The 22753-nt window shown below is 35.3% G+C and overlaps 1 protein-coding gene across 9 annotated transcripts in view; it reads right to left on the reverse strand.

Moving 5' to 3' along the window:
- CACNA2D1 (calcium voltage-gated channel auxiliary subunit alpha2delta 1) overlaps positions 1-22753 on the reverse strand; it is a 365110-nt gene that overhangs the window by 171702 nt on the left and 170655 nt on the right. For all 9 annotated transcript variants that reach the window (XM_042018479.1, XM_042018478.1, XM_042018482.1 and 6 more), the window contains exon 5: positions 760-804. In XM_042018479.1, the coding sequence (XP_041874413.1) occupies positions 760-804 (45 nt within the window). The remainder of the gene's footprint in view (positions 1-759; positions 805-22753) is intronic.

Consider the following 22753-nt stretch of genomic DNA (forward strand, 5'->3'; position numbering starts at 1 on the left):
AACATACACTTGATTAAAAAGTGCAAATGAAGCACGCTGGCAATTTTGATTAATACATTTACAACATTTTTCTATGGTTTTATAAATTAAATATACAATGAAGACAAGCAGTGAAGGTGAGGATAACTTGTATTGCCTTTTTAACAATTAACGGCAGATAGGAGACTTCAAACCTTTTAAAGTAAGAGTTTTAGTAAATCAGGAATTGAAGTATCATACATTTACTCTAAATCTTGTGATTGGATTTTCAATTTTCCCAAATCTTATTACAGTCACATAATGATCACAAAGTGAATGAAAATAATTATTTAGTAACATTTCACATCTTCTTTCTCCTCATATAAAAATTTTATTATGAAGAACACAGAACAATATAATATGATCTTGGAAAATAAGGCCAGGAAATGGTTCCTTCAGAGTAAAGTCAATTATTTACATTTATCATGTTGATTCACCAATCCTACAACTATGATTTTATTACATTTCAAAAAGTGAATTATACTGCTGTCAGGATCTTCATTCTTGAGCACGTTTTCTGCCTAACCAGTAATTCAAACTGGATGAGAGGAGACAGACTTTGAGAATTAGAACATAAAATATTGCCTGGCTCTTGAGGAAACTTTTGAAGACATTTTAAGTTTTTTGCTTTTTTGCTTCTGCCAAATCTTTAAATTATCATCTTAGAGTTTCATTAATATTTTCAATCCCCTAATTTTCTGAGATTACAGGCAATGTAATTAAATGAAACATATTACTTACATCATTCTGATCGTCTTTTGCATTGTAATAGATTATATCATTATTCTGTAAGAGAAAGAAAAGTAATTCTGTTAGTTTGAAAAAGAAAATAAATTTATGTAGCAATAATCTCTACTATTGTAAGATAGATTTTGAAATAAACCCACAGTTCTTTATGTATTCTCTTTGAAACATGACAGACTTTGATCTTTGCTTTCTCTCTGTTGCATGCACAATTTCCCATGCTCAGGCTTAACTTCATTAATTTAATGGTTCTTCTGTGGGAGGATACATAAGTCGCTCAAAACACAGCTAGAAAAGTACAGATAACATTGGACAAACTCCAGAGCTCATAAAAGGCTTCCATAAGCTGTTTCTGTCACAGACATGTGACTTTCACTGTGCAATTAGGGGATTTATGCACCATGACATCCAGCAGGCAATAGATACACCGAGGTACAGGCTTTGCTTAGTGGAGTAAGTATTTGCTGCACACATGTTTATTGTTTTATTCACCTCCCACTGTGAAAATAAAATCTGTGAAAATACATCACAGGAGAGTCTGGCTGTTGGAGTGTAGAGCAGATCCTGGCAGCTCTGTGGAAACACTGTACCATGTAATTCAAGCAAAGCAAAGAAGGAGAAGGTTGCTAGTTGCCATTTCAAAATCAGTCAGAAGTTCCATTCAGTGTTAACTTCTACAGGAGTTTGAAAATTGAGGTATGTCCTATGGAATACAGTTTTGTTTTCTGTTTAAACATTATTGAACCATTCAAAAGCCTTGAAGACTTAGAATCACTGGAGCAGCTTTCCACCAAATAGAATTTCTGCAATGTGCCCAAAGCTTTTTGAATAAAACCAATCAATTTTATGTGCAATTCTGTATGAAATAGAGACATGTATGAACACAGTATTTTTAAGTACCATTATAGATTTTGAATAAAGAAAAGGAGAAGTTACATTTCTTCATATCCAGCAGTGTGCTTAAAGTAGGTGATTGCTGTTGACCTCCAAAAATTGTCTCTTTTTTTTTTTCAGTTGTTTATGGTAATACCTTTTATGTATCTAAATAAAAAGTTGAACACAAAGTGTTCTCCTTTATAAATAACAACAGGAAAGAATGCTTTCAGTAATCAGTTTTCAAGTGGGTAAGCCAACGACAATTTTTACTTTCACTAAAGAAGTATGACATGTATTACAAGGTAATGCAGTTCATCTATACAAACCATAATTTTACTCATTCCGTAAACAATGATATCATTTATTCTCCTTTGTGACCTTTTAGGGAGTCAAACATGAAATATATTACAGATCAGCTAAATGCCATTTTGAGGTAAATGCTATTAACACAAACTCATCCTTTTCCCTCAAAATGAACTTTTTTGCTTTTCCATCAAGACACTCTTCTATCCATAGGACAGTTGGTTTTGTATTGGTATCTGGACAACAAAGATAGATCTCAAGGCAGTACAGACACAGGAAGAAATTCTTTTCATCATTAAAGACTGAAGCTAATTGTTTATTCACTTAATTGTTGTAAAGAAAAGACCATAAAATGCTTGTGGAAGTCTTTGAGTAAGTCAGGGCAAAAGATTCTATTTTCTTTGGTTCCTCTTCACTTTGTAAATAGTTATGTACAAAATAACTGCTCTGTAAAAAATGTGATTGGTTCAAAAGCCCCTCTGATCTTTAGGAGGCAACATTTGAAACTGCAAAGGATCCAGCTCTGACTGATACTAGCTAGAAATGTTAACACAAGTGTTTTTACCACAAGGTCATCTGTTTAGTTTAAAAAAAAAAAAAAGAAATTAATTAAAAAAAAAAAATTGTTCATCACAAATCCTTATGTCAGGTTGTATTAGAGCAGTTACCTCACAGTCTCATCCCTAGAAGGTTTTTGTCAGTAAAAATGAGAGCAGGAAAAGCAATACAGACATAATTAACTGTTTTGGTTTACTGCTTTCGTTTTTTAAAGGAACGCTTTCATGAAACACAATTTCTATTAGGCCCTCTCTTGTATTGACTCTCATCTAGATATGAGTTTATTTCCTGAGCCCCTCTCCACTGCTCTTGTTTACTTGTCATCAAATCATTATTGTATAGGATTTTTAACACAGTCATCAATAGACACAACTCTCTTTATCTACTTAAACAAAATGATTCTTTGTTTTCACAATTATATTTTCTTTGTCTTTTATGGTTTTTTTATTTGTTTAAATTTCTCAAAGCTGGCATAGCTTTACTGTCTATCTCTACTGGACTGAACAGTATTTTTAAAATCACCTATTAGAATTATGTTTCAGGAACATGATAAATTTACAAGTTAATGAAAATAAACACTCCCTGCCCAAATGACTTAGATATTTTTTGTGAGGCTATTCATATCTTGTAGTCCATTACCCTCCCTGGAAATATTACCTATACAATGCATAAACTGACACTGACATTGGACATATCTCACTACTCTTAATATAGAAAATATGAGATACCCAGTGCTACAACACACTGAATGCTGTACGGGTCACAAATTAGATTAATGGATCACTCAGATCTTTAGGGGACAATTTTTCATAATTTAACCACTTCTAGTTGACAAGAACAAATTGCTTTGTTGCTGACTCTCAAGTGAGTAGTTTAGTTATTTATTAACTTCTTGACAAAAGGAATTTGAATCTTCCCACTGTTGTACACTTTTGCCACCAAGTAATATTGCAAACTTGGTCAGCAAACCGTAGGTACAGTGTAAATATCCTAGATATTTATTTTTGTTCTTTATCCAGTAATGCTGTGAGCGAGAGGGGGTAAAGACTCACTGCTTCTTCTGTTCACCACTGAAGGGATTTAGTAAGACAGTCCTGAAGTTAAACGAATGAAAGAAAGACTTTAGGAGACCACATGCATAAATAAAAAATTTTGTGTAGTATCAGCATATGATTGTAAAAAATCTCTGCAGTTGGGAAGGTGAAGGGTAGTTTTCAACATCTTTAATTCCCCTTTCAAAGCAAAAAGGTTTAGTATCTGAGAAAGACATAGGCAAGCCATATAAAAATTACACTAAGGACCAGGTCATAAATGTTTTATTTTTGACTCTTACTATTTTATTTTCTATCATAATTTTTCTTCCACACTTTCATTGGTAGTATTATCTGCTGAAGTGAGATTATTCCACTATCTTTACATTGTTTTTCATTTCATTACTTCTCTGTTTTCCAGCTCAGGGTAGAAAACAAGTCCAATGGGAAACATTACATATTGGGTAATAAGTCCTTAAATTTCAACACACAAAATCCAAAGTCGATGATCTTTATAATCTCTGTGTCTAGAGATTTAAAGAGACATGTAGAAGAAAAACATGGGAAAACATCATCTTTCAGAGTATCTGCAGATGAAATTTGAGCTCACACCAAGACTAACTTACCCTCAGATTTTGCTTCTCTACAGAGCAAGTTTACAGACACAGTCCATTGACTTAACAAATAAATGCCTAAACTCAACTCAGGATTACATGAATGAAGCTGAAGCTGGCTTTTCATCTCATGAAATAATGCTTTTTTCAATCAAGGTCTTTCAAGAACAACGAGAAGGGATCACATTGCAACAGGACGTTGGACACTACAGATAATTATGTACAGCAAAAATTGTAGTAGTTGCTGGTTAGAGATATACATCCTCCTTTACCAAGTGCCAGAATGAAAGCTCCTGGTCATGCCTGTCATGTAGTGGTGTATGCAGGAAAACCTCCTCTCTTAACCTTATGCTAGAATTCCAAGAACTTTTCATGACATACGTGTTCCACCAACTCGTCTAAAGATTGTTTTTGGAAGTCTTTTTCAACAAACATCCAATGCAGTCTGTTCAGAAACATTGCTTTCACTGAAGCTGTGGTTAAGATTACATAAACGCTCAGGTCTATCCATGGGCTTCCTAGAGGCTCTGCTGAACCCAGGTCCTGTGATGCAGCCTAAAATGGGGTTAGGCCTACAGGGGAGATTGGCCTAAAGTGAATTCTAGAACTTTATGAGACTCTATAATGAACTACAAGAAAATAAATAGATTATTTAAAAAAAAATAAAGAAAGGGTGAGGAAAAGGAAAAAAGGTTTTCTTCAGCTTTTTATATCATAAGAAATTAATATAATGTATTAATTTTGACATATATCACAATTATCCTTTTTCCCTAAAAGATGCATTTCCAAAACAATTGTAGATAAAATGTGAAAGTAAAAAAAATTCACTTTTAGCCATTACAGAGATGCTAGAAGATAATGAGCTCCCTCAGAAAAGAAAACAGAGGAGCATTTGTTAAAGGTCTCCAAAATTCAAAGATTTTATTCAGGAAACCCCTGGAGGCAAACCTAAAATTAGTGTAGCAGATTATATTGCAAATATATATTACCGCATAATTAGTAGTTCATGTTTTAAAATCTGAAATTACAGCCAAATATGTTTATTTGGATTTTGTTTTAAAACAAGATACTTCCCATGACTTCTAAGTATTTACCCAAGAAGTGCTAAAGCACCCAAAGTGAGGCAATGTATAAAAACTGCTCTATATTGCAGGTAATCTGCAAGTAGTGAGGATTCTTTTAGCTTGCAGGTAAGAGGTAGAGAAAGAAATTAAAATCTGAGAAAAACCAAACCATGCTGCAAACACAAGTCTGATCTTGACTCTTCAGTTTACAAATAAGTTCTTGGAATTATAGATACAAATTTGGAGAATATTTTAAAATCATATTAATCCCACACACTTGGAAAACACAGTCACATTAGTAAAAGAACTGGTAGTCCTTTTGTGTAGCATGAAGCAATTAAAATATTAATAATACTGGTCCATTTCACTCTTTATAGGCAGACCAAGGGAAATTAGTGTAAATGCCTACAAATGCTAAAAAGGCATTTCATTAAGTGTAGGCAAAATATCCACTTTAATTAAAAAAAAAAAATTCCTTGTATCCCCTTAAAGGATAAAGAAGTGTATTAAAAAAACTTCACTCTAATACCTTGGGGGTAATTAAGGTTTAAACCTATCCTAATAAATCCTATGACAAATAATCCAGGCAGTTTTAGTTTAATCCTTTATACAGCCTGGCATGCAGTTTAAGGGACAATTAGACCTTTAAGAAAAGAAAGCTAAATATGGCCTATCACACATAAAAATATTACATTTATCTTTAAAGAGGATAACATTAGGGAATAAAAGCTTGCAAACATGGAAAAATAATGAAAGCGTCAACTACTACCATCTCTTTTGTTACAGCTTTGTGATTTTATGTAAGTGAAATTACACATATAAAATAAGGGGATTAGCAGCTAATAGCTTTTTTTTCCCTTCAGTATCCGTGTGCAAAAATATTGATTTATCACTTGTCTTTAAAGTGAACAAAATTTCAGGCAGTATAGTAAACCAGTTGTAATTATAATTACAGTGTATGCATGCAATTACACTGCCTGAACATGGGCTGTAAGAAACCAGTTAGAAAGTGCATTTAAAACATGATCTTGAAACTGGACATAGAAACAAGATATTTTAAAAATCAAACTATTAAAATAAAAAAATTGAACAGTGAAATAACACTCAATCAAGAAATATGTACTATATTACCCATAATATGGACAAATGAGTCACTTGGGTTAAACGTTTTTCCCCCAAACATAATTTGATTAAATACTGCTTTGTCAGAATATTAAATTTCATACACTAATTAAAACCTTCCAGGTCTGCACTATAATTTATGACAAGCCTTTTTTATCAGATTCATGTAAAGGGTTTTTTCCCAAGATTCCACTGAGACTAATAACTGAAATCAAAAGTTGAAGGTAAAGATTACAGCAAATAACATAAAGGGGAATTAAAGGTGCTGTACACTCTTAGTCATAGAATATCCTTTCCTTTAAATGGTGAGAAAGATCAACTTTATCAGCATTCATCTACAGGTTATTCCTTCTCTGAAATTATCAATCCGTAAACCTTCAAATTTATGGACAGTTTTCATGAGGTGGTCACTTGACCATTCACAGATGCATCAGAGTGATAAATAAAATGAGTAATTTATCAATTATCTGAGTGCTTGACAGCGGGACTAAAACATACAAGCCTAATAATAGGGCTTATATAAGGCATCTGTATAAACAGAGAAGTGTAATGCACACATGCAGAATCCAGATAAAATATCTATGAAAGATATACTTTCAAGCCCTTGACATCGATTCTGAGGAATTTTGATCTGAGTCTAGATCCAAAGACAGCAGTGCCGATGGTGGTCAGATTTTAGATATCTGAGTTAAAAACTAAGATCTTCAAAGAGTTCATTGAAGTCTAAACTTAGAAGAATCTAAAACTTTGGAAATATCTGAGATTCCAACATAAATCTCCAAGTATCTGACATCCCACATGCCCCAGGCTAGGCTCTGCCAACTCATCAGCTCTGTGACCAGGGCAGGTCTCAGCTTACTCTGTGCACAGTGACTGTGTGTGCAAAATGGTGCTGCCACCCAGCCACTGCTTGCTCCACTCACTGGCCTGACCTTCTCAGCGACACCTTTCCTCGTGTCCCCCTGCTCCCTGTGACAATATCTGATTACATGCCGAATTTAACCTTGCTTGATTTAATTTGTCCCATGCAAATTATAATTAGTAAAGCTGAGTAAGAAGTTTTTTATATAACATTCAAATCTCAAGAGGAAACCATGCTATTTTTCACAGAATACAGTAAGTAGGATTTTTTATTCTTTTGCCTCAGTGTCCATATTATGCTACATTACACATTTACTTAGAAAAAAGGGAAGTAGTGAAGAGTATTAAGGTTACCTGCATAACCTCAAAAAGAAGGATAACAAACACTAGAAAGAGTACTTATGCCTTCAGATCTCTGGAATTCATCGCAGAAACTCTCAAGAATAGGCAACATTTCTCCATGTCAAACAAAATTCCCCAATTTGGAGGCATTTGTCACTGTAAGAATAAATGTTAGAAACTGCCACTGGACTACTTAAGCTGCCAGGATGATACCTAACTTCATGAAAAAAGTTAAGAATACATTTCAAGTACTAATTGCACTTTGACTGTAGAATTAAAAGTCAAAAGTAGTTGAATGTGTGAGGTTAAATGAAATAGAGCCCATAAGATGATGAGAAATACAAGTCAGACAAACACACACCCAAATCAAAATCTACAGAGCTGTCTGTTCTGAAGGAATACAACATACCCCATGAACAATTTCTGCATAAAGACATCCTCTGGCTCAATGGTCTGTAGTCAAACAGAAACCTCTGTTTGACTTGCAGATAATTGTTAATATAACAATGGAATTTTGGCATTTTCCCTACTGGTAAGGATAGTCTATTTTTTTATGAATTGTTTTTAATTTTGGGGGCTTTTTAAAATTTAATTTTTTAGTGCAACTGGTGAATGAAACAAATCAAATGTGGCAAACAATTAAGCATCAAAGGCCAAATACTTCATGCAGGAATGAACACTTAGTGACTGAAAATTTAGTTGCAAAACCACATTGGTATTATTCTCTGGTATAGTTGCCGATATCACAGGCTGACTGTTGTTTTAGTTAGTCAAGCTGAAGAATTATCATCAAGAACGATATTTTGATCCCCAGTAAAACCTAGGATTTTAGGTACTTGCATGTGTCACAAATGACCAGGAAAGAAAATCATAAGGGGCCTCTTCTGGAGTTACCAAATTTAAAAGAACCAGCTACGTATGTAAAGAGATAGAAATAACCATCCTCTCTATTCTTCCTCCAGTCCTCTAAGCCAAAAGCAAGGAAGACAGAGACAACGCTGAGAAACAAAAATACTTTAAATCCATTTTAATTTTGGTAAATAAATTCTTTCAAAAGGTCCAGGAAACTGCTAATTTCCTCATCACAGTAACTTCCTCAAAGTAAAAGCAACTGCAAATGGCTTCCCTTTATAAGGCAAAATGCAAGTGATTACAAAGCAGATTTCCAGGTGGGAAAATGAAATTAATTTGTTAGCAGCTAATTAACCTCTATATCACACTATCTGATCAGTTTAATTAAAGCAGCAAAGTATGTTTATTATAATTATTCAGCACTACTTTCTTTAGCTGATGAAAGAATATAAAAAAATATAAATAAAATAAAAAAGTCTAAATTGATTTGCATATTATCTAGATTGTAAATACTGCGACTAGTAGAGTACAGGTGCCTAGTTAAACAGTTTGGACATAATTTTACTTTGGATTCACAAGAAATTGGCATTCTGAATTCATATTTAAGTAGGTGCTGGGATGTAATGAACCTCTTGCACTACCATAACCAAATATAGAAAATATGCCAGTCCTCCAACTCCAACAAATCTGCAAAAGACTTTGAAAAAAATTCTTTCTACCATTCAATAGGCAAACATTTAGTAGAATTTCTCCCCAAAATAAGTTGTGTACATTTGTTACATTGCCACTGTGCTCCATCCAATACAGCCAACAAATAAGACCACGTTTATCAATGCTGCAATCAGCTGTTACAAAAAGGAATCAAATTTTAGGCATATGACACTAAAATGGAGTAAAAACTCAAGAGGGTAGCTTCTTGGTGATCCATAAGAGTGGCCAAATTATGTATATTCCAAGGCTTATCTTCACAAAAAAAATCATATATCACAAGAAACATATTACACAAAGTCACTGTAACTAAAGTCTAAGCAAAAATACCCAGATAACATTAATATATTTTAAGAATCTCACTGGAATAGAAAAATGTCAACATTTTGCATAATTTTCCTTAAACTGCATCAGCAGAGAGCCTTATACAGCTCTTTCTTTACTCTTTTATCCACAGATAAAAACTAAAATATAGGAAGATTTCTACAGGGTATTACAATACTGTGTAACACAGGAAAAATAGATTTTCACATATAAATTATGAAAGTATGATCCAAACTTTGGACCACGTTTTTCAATGATGAAATTGACCTGTAAAATTAATGATTTCTAATATATATTTTTTAAAAACTCTTTTCCTGTCTGGATCAATTCTTCATTGAGTTTATTGTCGCTTCAAGTGTGTCCAGAAACTGCCCAAAAAACCAAAAACAATTCCTATAGCTCATTTTACACAATTTGCATTAATTTTAGGAAGAAACCCTAAGAAATCTCTCCATTTCCTCCTAAATGTGAAAAATGTAATGAATTTCAGAATATGTCAGGCCATGTTTTCTTTTCATATTGCTTTGGCTTACCCACATAACAAATGTCTGGCATATTGACTGTTAATTGTTTTAATGGGCATCTTATAAGCACAAATCTTTCTTAAGACTTTAATTTAAATCGTTTTTCCCTATCTCTGAGAAAACAACTCTGGACAGCAGTTACCAGGCTCTAAGAATTATTCCAAGCTCACCTAATTAATAAAGAACAGAAGGAATCATAATTTAATTATTCAGCTTTGGCAGCTGTTTTGTGCACATCTTTCGCTCAATCCCTGCAATAAAGCAAAGCTTCAGGAACACACCTTATTTCAGGAGTAGTTCATTGGCACGAGACAAGCCGGCAGCTGGAAAACATTTCTTTTACTATTTAATATGATGAAGACTTTTCCAGTTAATCACTACAAGCAAAAGGCTCACATCACAAATAATTAGAACAAAATTACTTTTCTTCTTAATTATTGATGTTACACTGGTATGCTGGAAGCCATGAACAAGAGAAACAGGATTTAAGAGTCGTTTCAACATCTTGCTATTATGTTTCTCATTCTCAATCTTAACAACTGCACTAAATGAAAAGAGGTTTGTGTTTCCTTACGTAGATCACAACAAGGGTTTTTCACTCATCAGGTATTTGATGCTTATGCCACAAACTGCAAAGAAATACAGAGAAGTCTTTGAAAGCGAGACTGGTGGCTGCTGGCTGTCAGTGGGATGGAGAGAACAGCAATCTCTCCTTGGGAACAGTCCTGGGCTTTAACAACTCAGAGAAGGAATCACCTAGTTATGGATTTGCACATCCTTCTAGTTCAAAAACTGCACACAATTCAAAAAGTATTTTAAATTTTATATAGATGAATCTTATTCTAGGCAAAGACTTATTGAAGTTCACAGCATTTTAGCATTCCCATCAGAATCTATGTTAACACGTGTAAGTTTGGGCCCTTACACTGTATTATTCACTTTCAAATTCTTTACAAATTAGCACTTCTTTGGAATTCATTTCTTTTTTAGAATTCAGGGTGGACAGACAGATATATCACAGAAGTATGAAGATGTGAAGAAAGAGCCAATGTGAGAAATTTTGAACAAGCAAAATAGCTCTCTCTTGCAAAAAAAATGAAATTAAGGCAGGTTTTTTTTTTTTTTTTTAAAGACAATCAGAAAGGCTCCTGCAAACCTAACCAAGAAGGCTACTGGAAAAAGAGATTAGCACTGGAAAATCACAGTGAAGAAGAGAGTATGAAGTAAATTGGAAAATATCTATTAAACTGATTTTAGTTTGAAGAAATGCATCATTTCTTTCCCGAAATTTATGCTGTGTTGCTTGAAACTATTTCAGCTCAGCTCTCCACAGCACCATTGCACAGTACTACAGATGCGTGAACTGAGATTGCAGAAAGCACGAGAGGGAGAAACTACAAGTGTTTAAAAAGGGGTAATGGAAGATGGGAAACTTAGGCTGAAGAGGAAAAAAAGAATGCTGCAAAAAAGGGTGAAGTGTCTTATCAAGGGTGATGCCATTCTCTGTTCACACTCAGAGAAGACATAGCAGTGAAAACTGCAGAGAAAGGCAGGAGACTATTGCAGCAAAGCAGTCATTCCAAACTTCTCCCATCAATGACCTCCTTGGTAACAGGCAAAATTTCCTGGGCCTCTTTCCCCTCCCTTGCCTTGCCTTGCCTTGCCTTGCCTTGCCTTGCCTTGCCTTGCCGTCCTTTAGCCCCTTCTCATTTTACACAGTTCACGTTACAAACTTTGCGATCCACCTGGCCGGGGATTGTTTTCTTTTGGTTTCACTTTAGGAAGTTTACTGAACTTGATGGGCTGACAACTGTTACAGCTTCAAAAAACTATATGAGCAGAAGCCATCCTAACTTAGCTACTTTTTGCCTAGAAAAGCCCTCCAAAACTATTTCAGCAGGTATTGTACTACAAATACCTCCAAACACTTGTCCAGTGATCTAACACTGTATCAGCATTGTGCTAAACTATCCTTATGAGACCAGCAGTCTGTGTGTTATTTGGACACAGTGAACTGAAAATCACAGGTGTAAGTAAACCATGGATTCCTGCACTGAGTGAGCATTCATCAACCATGCAAATTGACTCCAAGGGCCAGGACTTCCTTCCTGCAGTAAGACACAAAGATGCTGTTCACACTGAATATAAAATATTCCTGGAGTTTAAAACACGAAAGAGGCAAAATTTCAAAAGTATGGGCATATTCTAGTTTAACCACTTGTGTTCTCAGACGATCTGAACCCACCAGCTTTAGTTTCTTGTAGACCTCCAAGAGACTCAGCTAAATGTGTGTTCCTGTACATAGACATGAATACACAAACACTATTAGATGATCTCTTTGAGCATGTATGCATGTAGATACATGTATAAATACATGTGCAAGTATAAACACAGAGGAAAATTTATACAATTTATATGTGCATAAAAATAACTCCCACCCAATTTAAGTAGGACCAGCACAATCTTAAAATTTGTCTGATTCTCAAATTATCACCTAAACGTTGTTTATAAACACTGAGCAATACAGAAAAGCATATCTAATATCTCAGAAATCTGCAAGCTTTAATCCATTATCTTGAAGTAAGAAAGAAGACTATTTGCTCTGTTTCATATTAAAACATTTAAAGCTTTTGAAAATACAATATTGCAGATCTCATGTACAAATAAAAGGATTTGATGAATTCAGTTGTATTTAGCTTAATATTTTCTTATCAATATAGAGATGACACGAGGAACTGAATGAATTAAGGACATTATATTCTTGACAAGCATACACCAGCTCAATTAGATTAATGGATTTGCACTGCTCTACTCTTACCAGTACATGTAAGTCAGTGAACTGTTCCTGTGTCAGCAAAAACTACTGATGTGAATCTGTAAAGGAAATCCTGTCTTTTCCATGTCATAGTTATTTTTTCATAAAAGCAGCATTCATAGTTCACAATCATGGCATAATTCATAATATTGTAAATATTTTCACAGAAATAGAGGGAATTTGTTCCTACTGCTCTTGGTCGAATGTCTGAAGAACTTACTACTAAACTAATGGGCTTTTCTTTCCAATTTTCAAGGTTAATTTATCTGTAAATTCTATGTATCTATTGCTATAAATAAAACTTGTTTTCTCTTGAACAATATTTCCTCTTGGTGGTTATTCTTGACACAGGATGCTTACTGATGTGCAACTGCATGACTTTTTAGGATAGAGCATGCTTTATTCTTCACAGAGAGTATGATGTCTGTGTTTCAAAATAAAACACAGATCAATCCTGAACACACTCTGCTTTCATCCATATCGTGCTCGTTACAGCTGCCCCCAAGACACCTAAGCAATGCCCAGACCCATTCTGTGGCACAGCATGCACAGGAACCATTCTCAAATGACTGTGCTGGCAGGTCTGCAGGAGGTAATACTCTCTCTGGCTTTCTACATGCCTCCAAGATCATCTCAACAGGTTTTGCATGCTCATATACTCTTACATGCCCCGATGTAATTAATGTAGACCCAAAACACAAGAGACCAAGAGAGACTGGAAGTATTTGGAATTAAATCTCCCATGTGGTGTGATCCCTGTATTAAGGAAAATAAGTCAAAGCAACTGCCAGCAGAAGAAATGGGTATCATCACTTGGGATTAATAAATATATTAATAATATGGTTTTGAAAACATTTCAGTCTTAATCCAGCTTCTGGGGTTTTTGCTGGTGTCCCTCACCAAAAGTGAAAAGAAACCAAACCACCCTTTTTTGCAGCAACACAGCTTTAGGACAAAATATCTGCAAATACCTGTAAAATAAAACTGAAATGTTCTATTGGAAAGGTGGGGAAGTGCTCTGCAAGACTTCCTCTATGAGTATTTTAGAATGCTTTAGGTCTAGAGGTCATTTAAGCTACGATGCCCACAGCAAATTAGATTAAATTAAATTTGCCTTTATGGAGAACATTCAGTCTGGCAGAAAACTTTTGCTGGAAGTTTTCTTTAAATTTTTATGTAGGAAAAATCTCACAAAAAAGGGCAAAGTACAAGAAGTTTTATGAGGTGAAAACACTAGAATTTTGTGCAAGCACAGAAAAATATCAATAGAGCCAAACTTTTTAGTTCTACTGTACTCATGTGTAACTCTTAAGAAATGCAAAACTGAAGTTACCCTCCTGAGAAGTAGTAATGCCCAAAGGACTAAGACAATCCTACCTGAATTAATAATTCATCAGGGATTATTCACCCATTTTTAAAAGCAAGGATCTGGTCTGGTCATTTTTATATTTATTCGCACATTTAAAAAAAAGTTACACTTCATAGTATTTCAGTGCAATATAATTTGTGACTAAAAAATGGGAAAATTAAAACAGAATGATAGTATGTTCTACAAACACATGAATCACAGTCACAGAGGTGGCCCAGAGTTCTCAAGACTTGATAAATCCTCATATAATTCCAATGAGACCTAGATTTGTTTATTTATTTCTAGAGCTCTTATTTGCCCATAGCTGATAGAAAGAATACCTGGTAAAAAAGAAAGCAAATGCTTAACATACATTTCTGGTCAAATCAGGTAGAATTTTTAAGCATTTCTTTATATGATGTTAGGACTTGTTAGGATATTGCTAATTTTGAAGAATTTCTCTGCTCTGTGTTATGCACGTCTTTTGCTTTGTGGCTTAGTCTACAGAAATATCTGACACTACTTCAATCACATATCATCATTTGCAGGACATAAAAGAGACACATTTTCACCTTTTGTTTAAATTCTAATGAGAATTGCATTATACTCAGGAGATGGAAAGCTAAGAATTCCCAAATCCCATGAGTCAAATGCAGCTCTTAATAATAGGATTGTCTTGCACTCCCAGAGCATTTGAAAGTCTATGCAAAATGAAACATCTATTAAAATTTCTGTGGTATTTCAACTGCAAAAGAGTGCAGACATCAAACATTTTCTGTTCTCATCCATTGCACAAGCCTCTTTTCTAGGAACAGTGCTTCTTGGGAGTGTAGAAGTCTACAAAGTTTTAAATATGGAAACTTTCCAACTCCCCTGTTAGGTCCTTTTCTAAAGGTAATGAGATTTGATAAAGATAAGCCAAAATTTCATCTAGTATCTTACAGGAATCTTGGGACAAAATAAGGTAAGATACCAGGGCCTACATGATGCCAGTGGTTTTGTCATTTGGAAAAAAAAAAACACAAGTGGAGTGAAGAAACCCACAAATATCTCCACCTGCAAAAATCCAACCCATTCATCTCAGACTTTCAGAAAAGCTCTGTTTTTAATATTAAATAGTACATGTAGAAGTCCATATCTATATATTCATGGTATTTGCTCTTTCTGGCAGGAAATGTTTCAAACATATTTGGGGTTAGTTTCCTTAAAAAAAAATCTCTAAGGTTTGCTATTATGAATGGCATTCCTTCTCTGAAGTAAGAACCAAACCTGAATTTCTGAATTTCTCAAACTTAGAAGTCTGCCTTCATTAAGAGAAGCTATATTTGATTCTTATGCCATTGATTAACTTTTTGTGCATATTCAATTATATCAGGGTTTTTTTCAGTTTTAATTAAAAATATCATTATCTCTCTCTTCCAATTAATAAATATTGACAACAAAGTTAAGTTGGTTAATACTCTTTTTTCCCAAAATATTGGCTCATTTCCTAAATTCAGTGTAAAAAGGGTTAGAATAAAATGTGACGAGCAACAGGGAAATGAGTTTTCCTTGGAAACTGAGAAAACTAGTCAGATCCTAGTTATACTGACAAGGATAAACCACAGAAAAATATATTGTTAGCTTTGAAATGAAAACGTTTCACAAAAAAGCTTACAGACAAAATAAACAGCATCCTTGAAGTCCATTTCTGATTCATCAAAGGTAGTAAAGTGCTATGAATTACTTATCCCAGATTTACATGAGCAATTGAATTTGAGGGTGAAAGGTAAAATCAAAAAACCAGCTAGCTTCATCTGTGCCACAAATTCAATGAACTCTTAGAAAATGCTCACAATAGCAGCCTGCAAAAGTTTTTCTTAGCATATTGTACTTCTCCATTTTAAACTGAAGAACCTACAGAGTGTTAATAAATTGAGTACAATAGTATATCTTGCTTTTAATAAGATGTTTGTTCTGAAAGTACATTAAAGCCTATTCAAAATGAAGGTGATAATGCATACGTATGGCAGCTTGATAATAGAAATCACACCTTTCTTTCTTTTTTTCTTACCTAGATCCTTCCTTCCACTTCTTTTTCAGAAGCTGCACATTTTTTAAATGAGTTGTCGGGTCAATAAGTAAAAAGTGAATTAGATGTCTTTAACATATTTGATTTTTCAGATAAAATGGAATGCTTGAAAGCCCTCAACAATGATTGAAGGTGTTTCTTTGCTTTACTCTAAAAGCTTTTTTGGCAAGTTTCCAACCAGTGAAGCACTTCACTGCGCATGAGAACTTTGCAATGATTTATATCATAAAGTTACACTCTTTTACTGAAGGTAAGCTTATTAAGAGATAGTAAATAACCAATACCAAAAGACCAAAAGCTAGCTCCTCTATAGCTACATATTTAAAATCCCTGCTTATATATAATAATTCTGATTGTACTGCTACCACTGTCTTCCTCATAAGCTTCCTAATTGGTTTAAAATTCCTGAAGTGTGGAGAAAAAAAAAAAAAATCAAGGATTACCAGTCTAATTAATCACACTAACACTCATTGGTGCAACTCTCATACAGGATCATATCAGATACATAATTTTAAAAAAAGCACGGAAGAGCTCTCCTGTGGCAGCCCATATTTTAGAGGAAAATCAATGATTTCTAGACTGAAAGACACACCTGGGAGAGTCTAGGAAGTTATAAAACTCCAGGCAAGATAGCAAGCAACAGTACTCTTAAAAAAGGTTTCTAATGACCTGGATTTTTCTTTTTAATTTTCTTTAAGATGTTTTTCTTTTATTTAACTAGTGCCTGCTAGATATTTGTAAACCAGAGGGTACACCGAGGCTTTTTGAAATAAGAATCCAAACACTAAGGGGCAGGATGTTGGGGACAGACAAGTAAACAGTGGGATCTTGCTCCCAGGAGTGAATGCCAGACAAGTTCTGCACTAATCTGGTGAGACTTATGCCATGTCTCCCAACAGGCTTCAATGTGGACGTGTTCACAGTGGATTTCTACACCAAGATGAAACTCTCCTTACTAATGATGGAGATCCTGGGAAGCCGAGGTGAGCTTGTTCCAAAGGCTGTAGCTATTGTGTTTCCTGTCTCACTTAGACAAACATTGTAGAAAACTGCAGAAATACGTGTTCCTGCAACATTCACAGTGAGCTTTCACGACTCGAACAGGTATAAGTGATTTGATAAATTTCAAATAAACATCAGAACAACCCTTAAACCCACACAATTTCAGTAAATATGATTTATCCTTATTTACTTTCCACCTCACCTTCCTACTACTCCCAGTGCACTCAAACAGAGCTTCATCCCCTGAGTAGAAAGATGTCCAAGTGCAATCACTGGCAAAAAAAAAGTTATTTCATTCATTTCAGTAATATAGGGCACATTTAATTTAAATTATACACAAATGAAGGCTACAGGTCACAGAAGAGGTGGCACACAGCCCTTCAGAGAATAAAATATTATCCTCCTTAAAACATTGACCATCTGTCAATTTAAATCTGTCAATTTAAATTGATCACTTGGATGTTTTTTTCAAGTCACAGAGACCTTAGAAATGTGAGACATTATCCGAAATGAATCAAAATTAATTGAAGATTTATTTCACTGAGTTTTGGATCAAAACATTGTGTGAAGACACAGACAGCTTTCACACTTTGCCTGTGTTTAGTGTTATAACTTTCACAAAATTATAAAGTATGTATGACTTACTAGGAAAGGATCCCACACCTACTTTGCACCTGTGAGGACCAGTTCTCTGTGCTGGAGGTCTGGTGCCAAATCTCAACTGTATCATTTCTCACAGATGCTCTTTGCACAGAAGAGGATTATCAGAGGTACAAGCCATGAGAGAGCTGTATCCTCTCTCTGAAGAGATGAGAGAAAAAGGATTCTAGTTTTTCTTCTTCACAGAGTTTTCCTTCTTTCAAGAGACAAAATACGTTTTGTAAACTGCCTCTTTATAATGAAATCGCGTCAAAGCTGAAAGTTTCATGGTTTGTTTGTTTGTTTTCCACCTGAGGCTTTTAAGATACAGTGTTCTAGCATTTTTGTAACATCCAAAATAAATTACAGACAGTCCTGAAAATCTCCAAACTGCAAGATACAACAGAGATACCTACTACTGCTCTGCTCTTGCAGGTCACTGCTTGGATCAACTCTGGTGATAGAAGACTTATTTTATCTTAGTTATACTTTTCATCTTCTGTTTCTTTGCTGAGCAACTTTTCACTACAGTTTTATGCAGCCAAAATTTCTACTAGAAAAAAATAAACAAACAAACCATAATTCCAAAGTAATTCTTCCATGACCTTTTGTCATTATTTTTAGCCCAGTTGGTACATGAACACCAACCTACATATTGTCATTGGAGTAAATGCTGTCTCAAAATTACCAAGACATAGAAAAACATCCTTTACACAGAAGAACATAAAATAACCCTACTGGTTAAGTGATAAAGCATATTGAAAGAATTTTTCATGTGGCATTTTAATGTGATAATTAATTCTTAAAAGCCTAAGTTTCACTCTCTGTATAAATAAGTAGATGTTAATAGGCTATCCATACAGACTCACTCCCCTTTTAAAATACCAATGAGATACCCCTTATGTTTATACATGTGTAAGTACAATTAATACAGCAACCCAACTGGAAATAAAATTGCTTTATTTAACCAACCATTGCAAGGCAATCAAGTGTGGTATCAAATGTAATTGTAGAAGATTCATTCAGGGAATAACAGCAATTACTTTATGCAGAATTCTCCTTTCCTTCTTTCAATTTGCATACATTTTTTTCATGAGTCTTTATGCCAGAAAAATAATTGGACCCTCATAAGTGTCAAAACCATCCCCCTTTCAATTTGTAGTGTACAAGAAATTTCAAACTGACAAAGCTGCTTCATTTAGATACCTCTTTAGTTTGTACCTCTGAGTTGTAACTGCTTTAATCTAAAACATTCAAGCAGGTTTAACTCCCACAGCTGCATGGGCAGCTGGGGAATTGGACAGTACCAATGGAGTAGGAAACAGAGAATGGGATTTCTTCATTTGTCTGAACCTAAGCACTTTCATTTTGCCTTCATAAACTTCACAAATATTCTCTTAAGACCTAATAGTTTTCTAACAGGTAAGTATTATTTTTGGGCCATACAAGCAAACGGCAGTTCAGCTATTTTAACCAACTTTGTGCTTCATCAGGAATTAACACATCACAGTCCAATATTTCTTTTTTTCCCTTTTTAACTTAGAAGACATTTGGTATTCTTAATTATTATTCTTAATTAATAATTCTTAATTATTATTCTTAATTGCTTTGAATAACTTTATACCTTTATTAAATTAATTAGTAGTTTCCAAAATTATTTTGATATTTAATTATCAGTGAAAAATACCCACATCCATTATGATCTGTTTTTCTGTCACTTAGCTAAAACTAATGGTAAATATGTAAGATACATGCTCTTAACTCATTTTAGATTTTCAAAATGTCCAGCTCACAGCCGGATAACCAAGTTACACAGTGCGTGAGCAACAGGCTCACATGTCAGGCACAAATGTTATAGTGAATGGGGGGACATCAGGCTGGTGATCTGTCACTGGTGGGGCTCTGCAGGGTTCCATCCTCACCCCAGTTCTCTTCAGCATCTTCATTAATTGCTTGGAATCAGGACTCGAAGGAACACTAAGGAAGTTTGCTGATGACACTAAACTGGGAAAGAGCTGTTGAGTCCCCCAAAGGCAGAGAGGTCCTGCAGAAAGACCTCGACACATTGGAGAGATGGGCAGCCATCAAACAGATCAAGTTTAACGAGAGCAAGTGCCAGATTCTGCACCTGGGATGGGGCGACCCTGAATGTGTTATAGAGTGGGAAATGAGAAGCTGGAGGGCAGGTGCAAAAAGGACCTGTGGGTCCTGGTTGAACAAGAGCCAGCAGTGCCCTGGCAGTCAGGAGGGCCAACCATTGCCAGCCGGGCAAGGGAGAGGATTGTCCTGCTCTGCTCTGCTCTGGAGTGGCCTCACCTCCAGTGCTGTGTGCACTTTTGGGCACCACAACATAAAAAAGACATTCAGCTATTAGAGAGTGTCCAAAGGAAGGCCAGGGGAATCCGTATAAGGAACATCTGAGGTCACCTGGTTTGTTTGGCCTGGAGAAAAAGAGTCTGAGGGGAGACCCCAGTGTGGTCATCAACGCCCTCATGAGGTAAGGTACTGATCTCTTCACTCTCATGACAAGTGACAGGACCCAAGGAAACAGCCTGAAGCTGAGTTGGGGGAGATTTAGGTTGGATATAAACAAGTTTTTCCCCCAGAGGGTGGTTGGGCACTGGAACAGGCTCCCCAGGGAAGTAGTCACAGCACCAAGCCTGACAAAGTTCAAGAAGTGTTCGGACAAGACTATCAGGCACATGGTGTGGTTCTTGGGGTGTCCTGTGCAGGGCCAAGAGTTGGACTTGATGATCTTGATGGGTCCCCTCTCACTCCGCACAGTCTATGATTCTATGAAACTGAAAGAAGGTAAATTTAGATTAGGCATTAGGGAGAAATTCTTTCCTGTGTAGGTGGTGAGGCACTGCCACAGGTTTCCCAGAGAAGTTCCCTGGATGTGTTCAAGGCCAGGTTGAATGAGGCTGTGAGCAATCTGGTCTAGTGGAAGGTGTCCCTGCCCATGGCAGGGGGGTCAGAACAAGATAAGCTTTAAGGTCCCTTCCAATATAAACCATGTTGTGATTCTGTGATTTATAAAAGACTCAAAATTTAAGTTTTTTGCTTTGTTTTTCATTGCTTGGTCTGCTTGAAGTAGTTGGAATCTAATATACTATAATACTTAAAACAATGGAAGAAATTATACTCTCATTCAATTAGAAATAGTACAGAAAAGGGATTTTAGTAGATGTGGATTTGTATGTCTGTAAATAGTTTAATAATAGTTTTAAATAGTCTCCTTACCATTTTTCTAAATGACAAGCAAATTTTGTTCTTTAGACAATCTGGACAGACTTTACACTAAATCATTAGGCGAAACAAAAAAAAAAAAAAAAAAAAAAAAAAAAAAGAGTCTGTGCAAGTAAATATGTTTTTTTCCCTGTACTAGCTTATTTCAAAAGACCATATCTAAGATGCTGAATTTTTATTATACTTTGACATTAACCTAAAAATAAAATTTTTAATGCTTGCATGTTTTTTTTGCTGTGAACTGTGTAAAACCCACTCATATTTAGCATAAGGTATTAGAACAGGCACCCTGGTGGTCTTTTGACTGACACATCCCTTGTATCTCTGTACAGACCTTGGTCCCAGAGTCAGCCTTCTTTGCCCTTCATTTTTTGCTTGTGTTCCACTCAAGTCAGCCCGTGTACACTTCCCCAGGAGGAATGCTCCTGCTATTTTCTCCGTAAAACTCCATAAGTTATTATTCGGCTGCAATCTGACTGTCAAGGACATTGCTGATCACTAGCTCATTAGATGCAGAAATAGCTTGTCCCATGAGTTTCTTTCTACAGTGACTCATGTGCAATGCTGCAGGAAGGGCTTTCATCACCCAAAACCAAATCCTGGATGAGAAATGAACCTCATGCAGCATGATGTAGACCATCCATAATCCTATCAGAAGTACTTTAAGAACCCCCGACTGCAGAAAGTTTCACGGTCTATCTTCCATTTTCCATCACAGCCATTAGGAGAATGAATCTTCCAGTGAAAATTAAGTTTATCAGAAAGATCTGTGTGCAAACTAATTTGAGCAGGCATTTTCTAAAAAGTAGGCCAGAAGAGAAGAAAGATTACTTCTGGCAAAAATTGAACAAATTGAATTATATTAGGCTTAATACATTCATTTGAAATTTAATTGCATAACCTAATGTCAAGGTTATTATATAGTGCACAGTGTTCTGATCCAAATTCAAAACAGTAAAGTACAATCCCAGTTTGCAGGTACTTTATTATAAATCCAACCACTATTTTTTTTTTTCAATAGTGATCATAGTCTTTCCCTGAACCACAACATTAATATAAAATCACATTTCCAAATTATTTTGAGAAGTGTCCTTGGAAATGAATTCAGATAAAACCTGAAGCATCTTTGGTTTGACCGACTTCTACTGTGAGAAAATGGGTAAATAGAAAAACAAAAGCTGAGGCAGTGTTGACATGGTGCCAGAATGTACCGTAGAAGAAAAATGATTCAAATGAGATTCTGACTGTATTCACAGAGTTCTGCACTGAGTCCATCAAGCCTGCAGCTTTTATTTTCTATTCACAAGAGAGATAGATTAGCAGAAAAGGTCGCTGCAGCATTCTTGTTGTAGCATCTCCATGGAATATGTGTTCTGTGTTTTACCGTGTATTAGAAGCTGTGCCTGGGCAGAGAGCACACTTAAAAGGATTCAGGCTGTATCCAGACTCTCTGTACTCCTAAAGCCAGTCACTCCTGTGTGAATCACACAGCCTAATCTTGGGGCTTTCTTGTCAGGTTTCAGATCTCCAAGTGCCTGAGTAACACTGGATCAGAATGAACATTTACGCTGGTTTAGACTGAGTTAGAATAAATTTTCTTCATTGTAGCTAGCATGGGCTATATTTTGGGTTTGTTCTGGAAGCAATGTTGATCATTCTGGTGTTGTTTTTTTTTATTGCTGAGCAGT

This window comes from Corvus kubaryi, unplaced genomic scaffold (assembly GCF_017639235.1).
Source record: "Corvus kubaryi isolate FWS band 111438036 unplaced genomic scaffold, C.kubaryi_AGA036_p1.0 137, whole genome shotgun sequence".
NCBI lineage: Eukaryota > Metazoa > Chordata > Aves > Passeriformes > Corvidae > Corvus > Corvus kubaryi.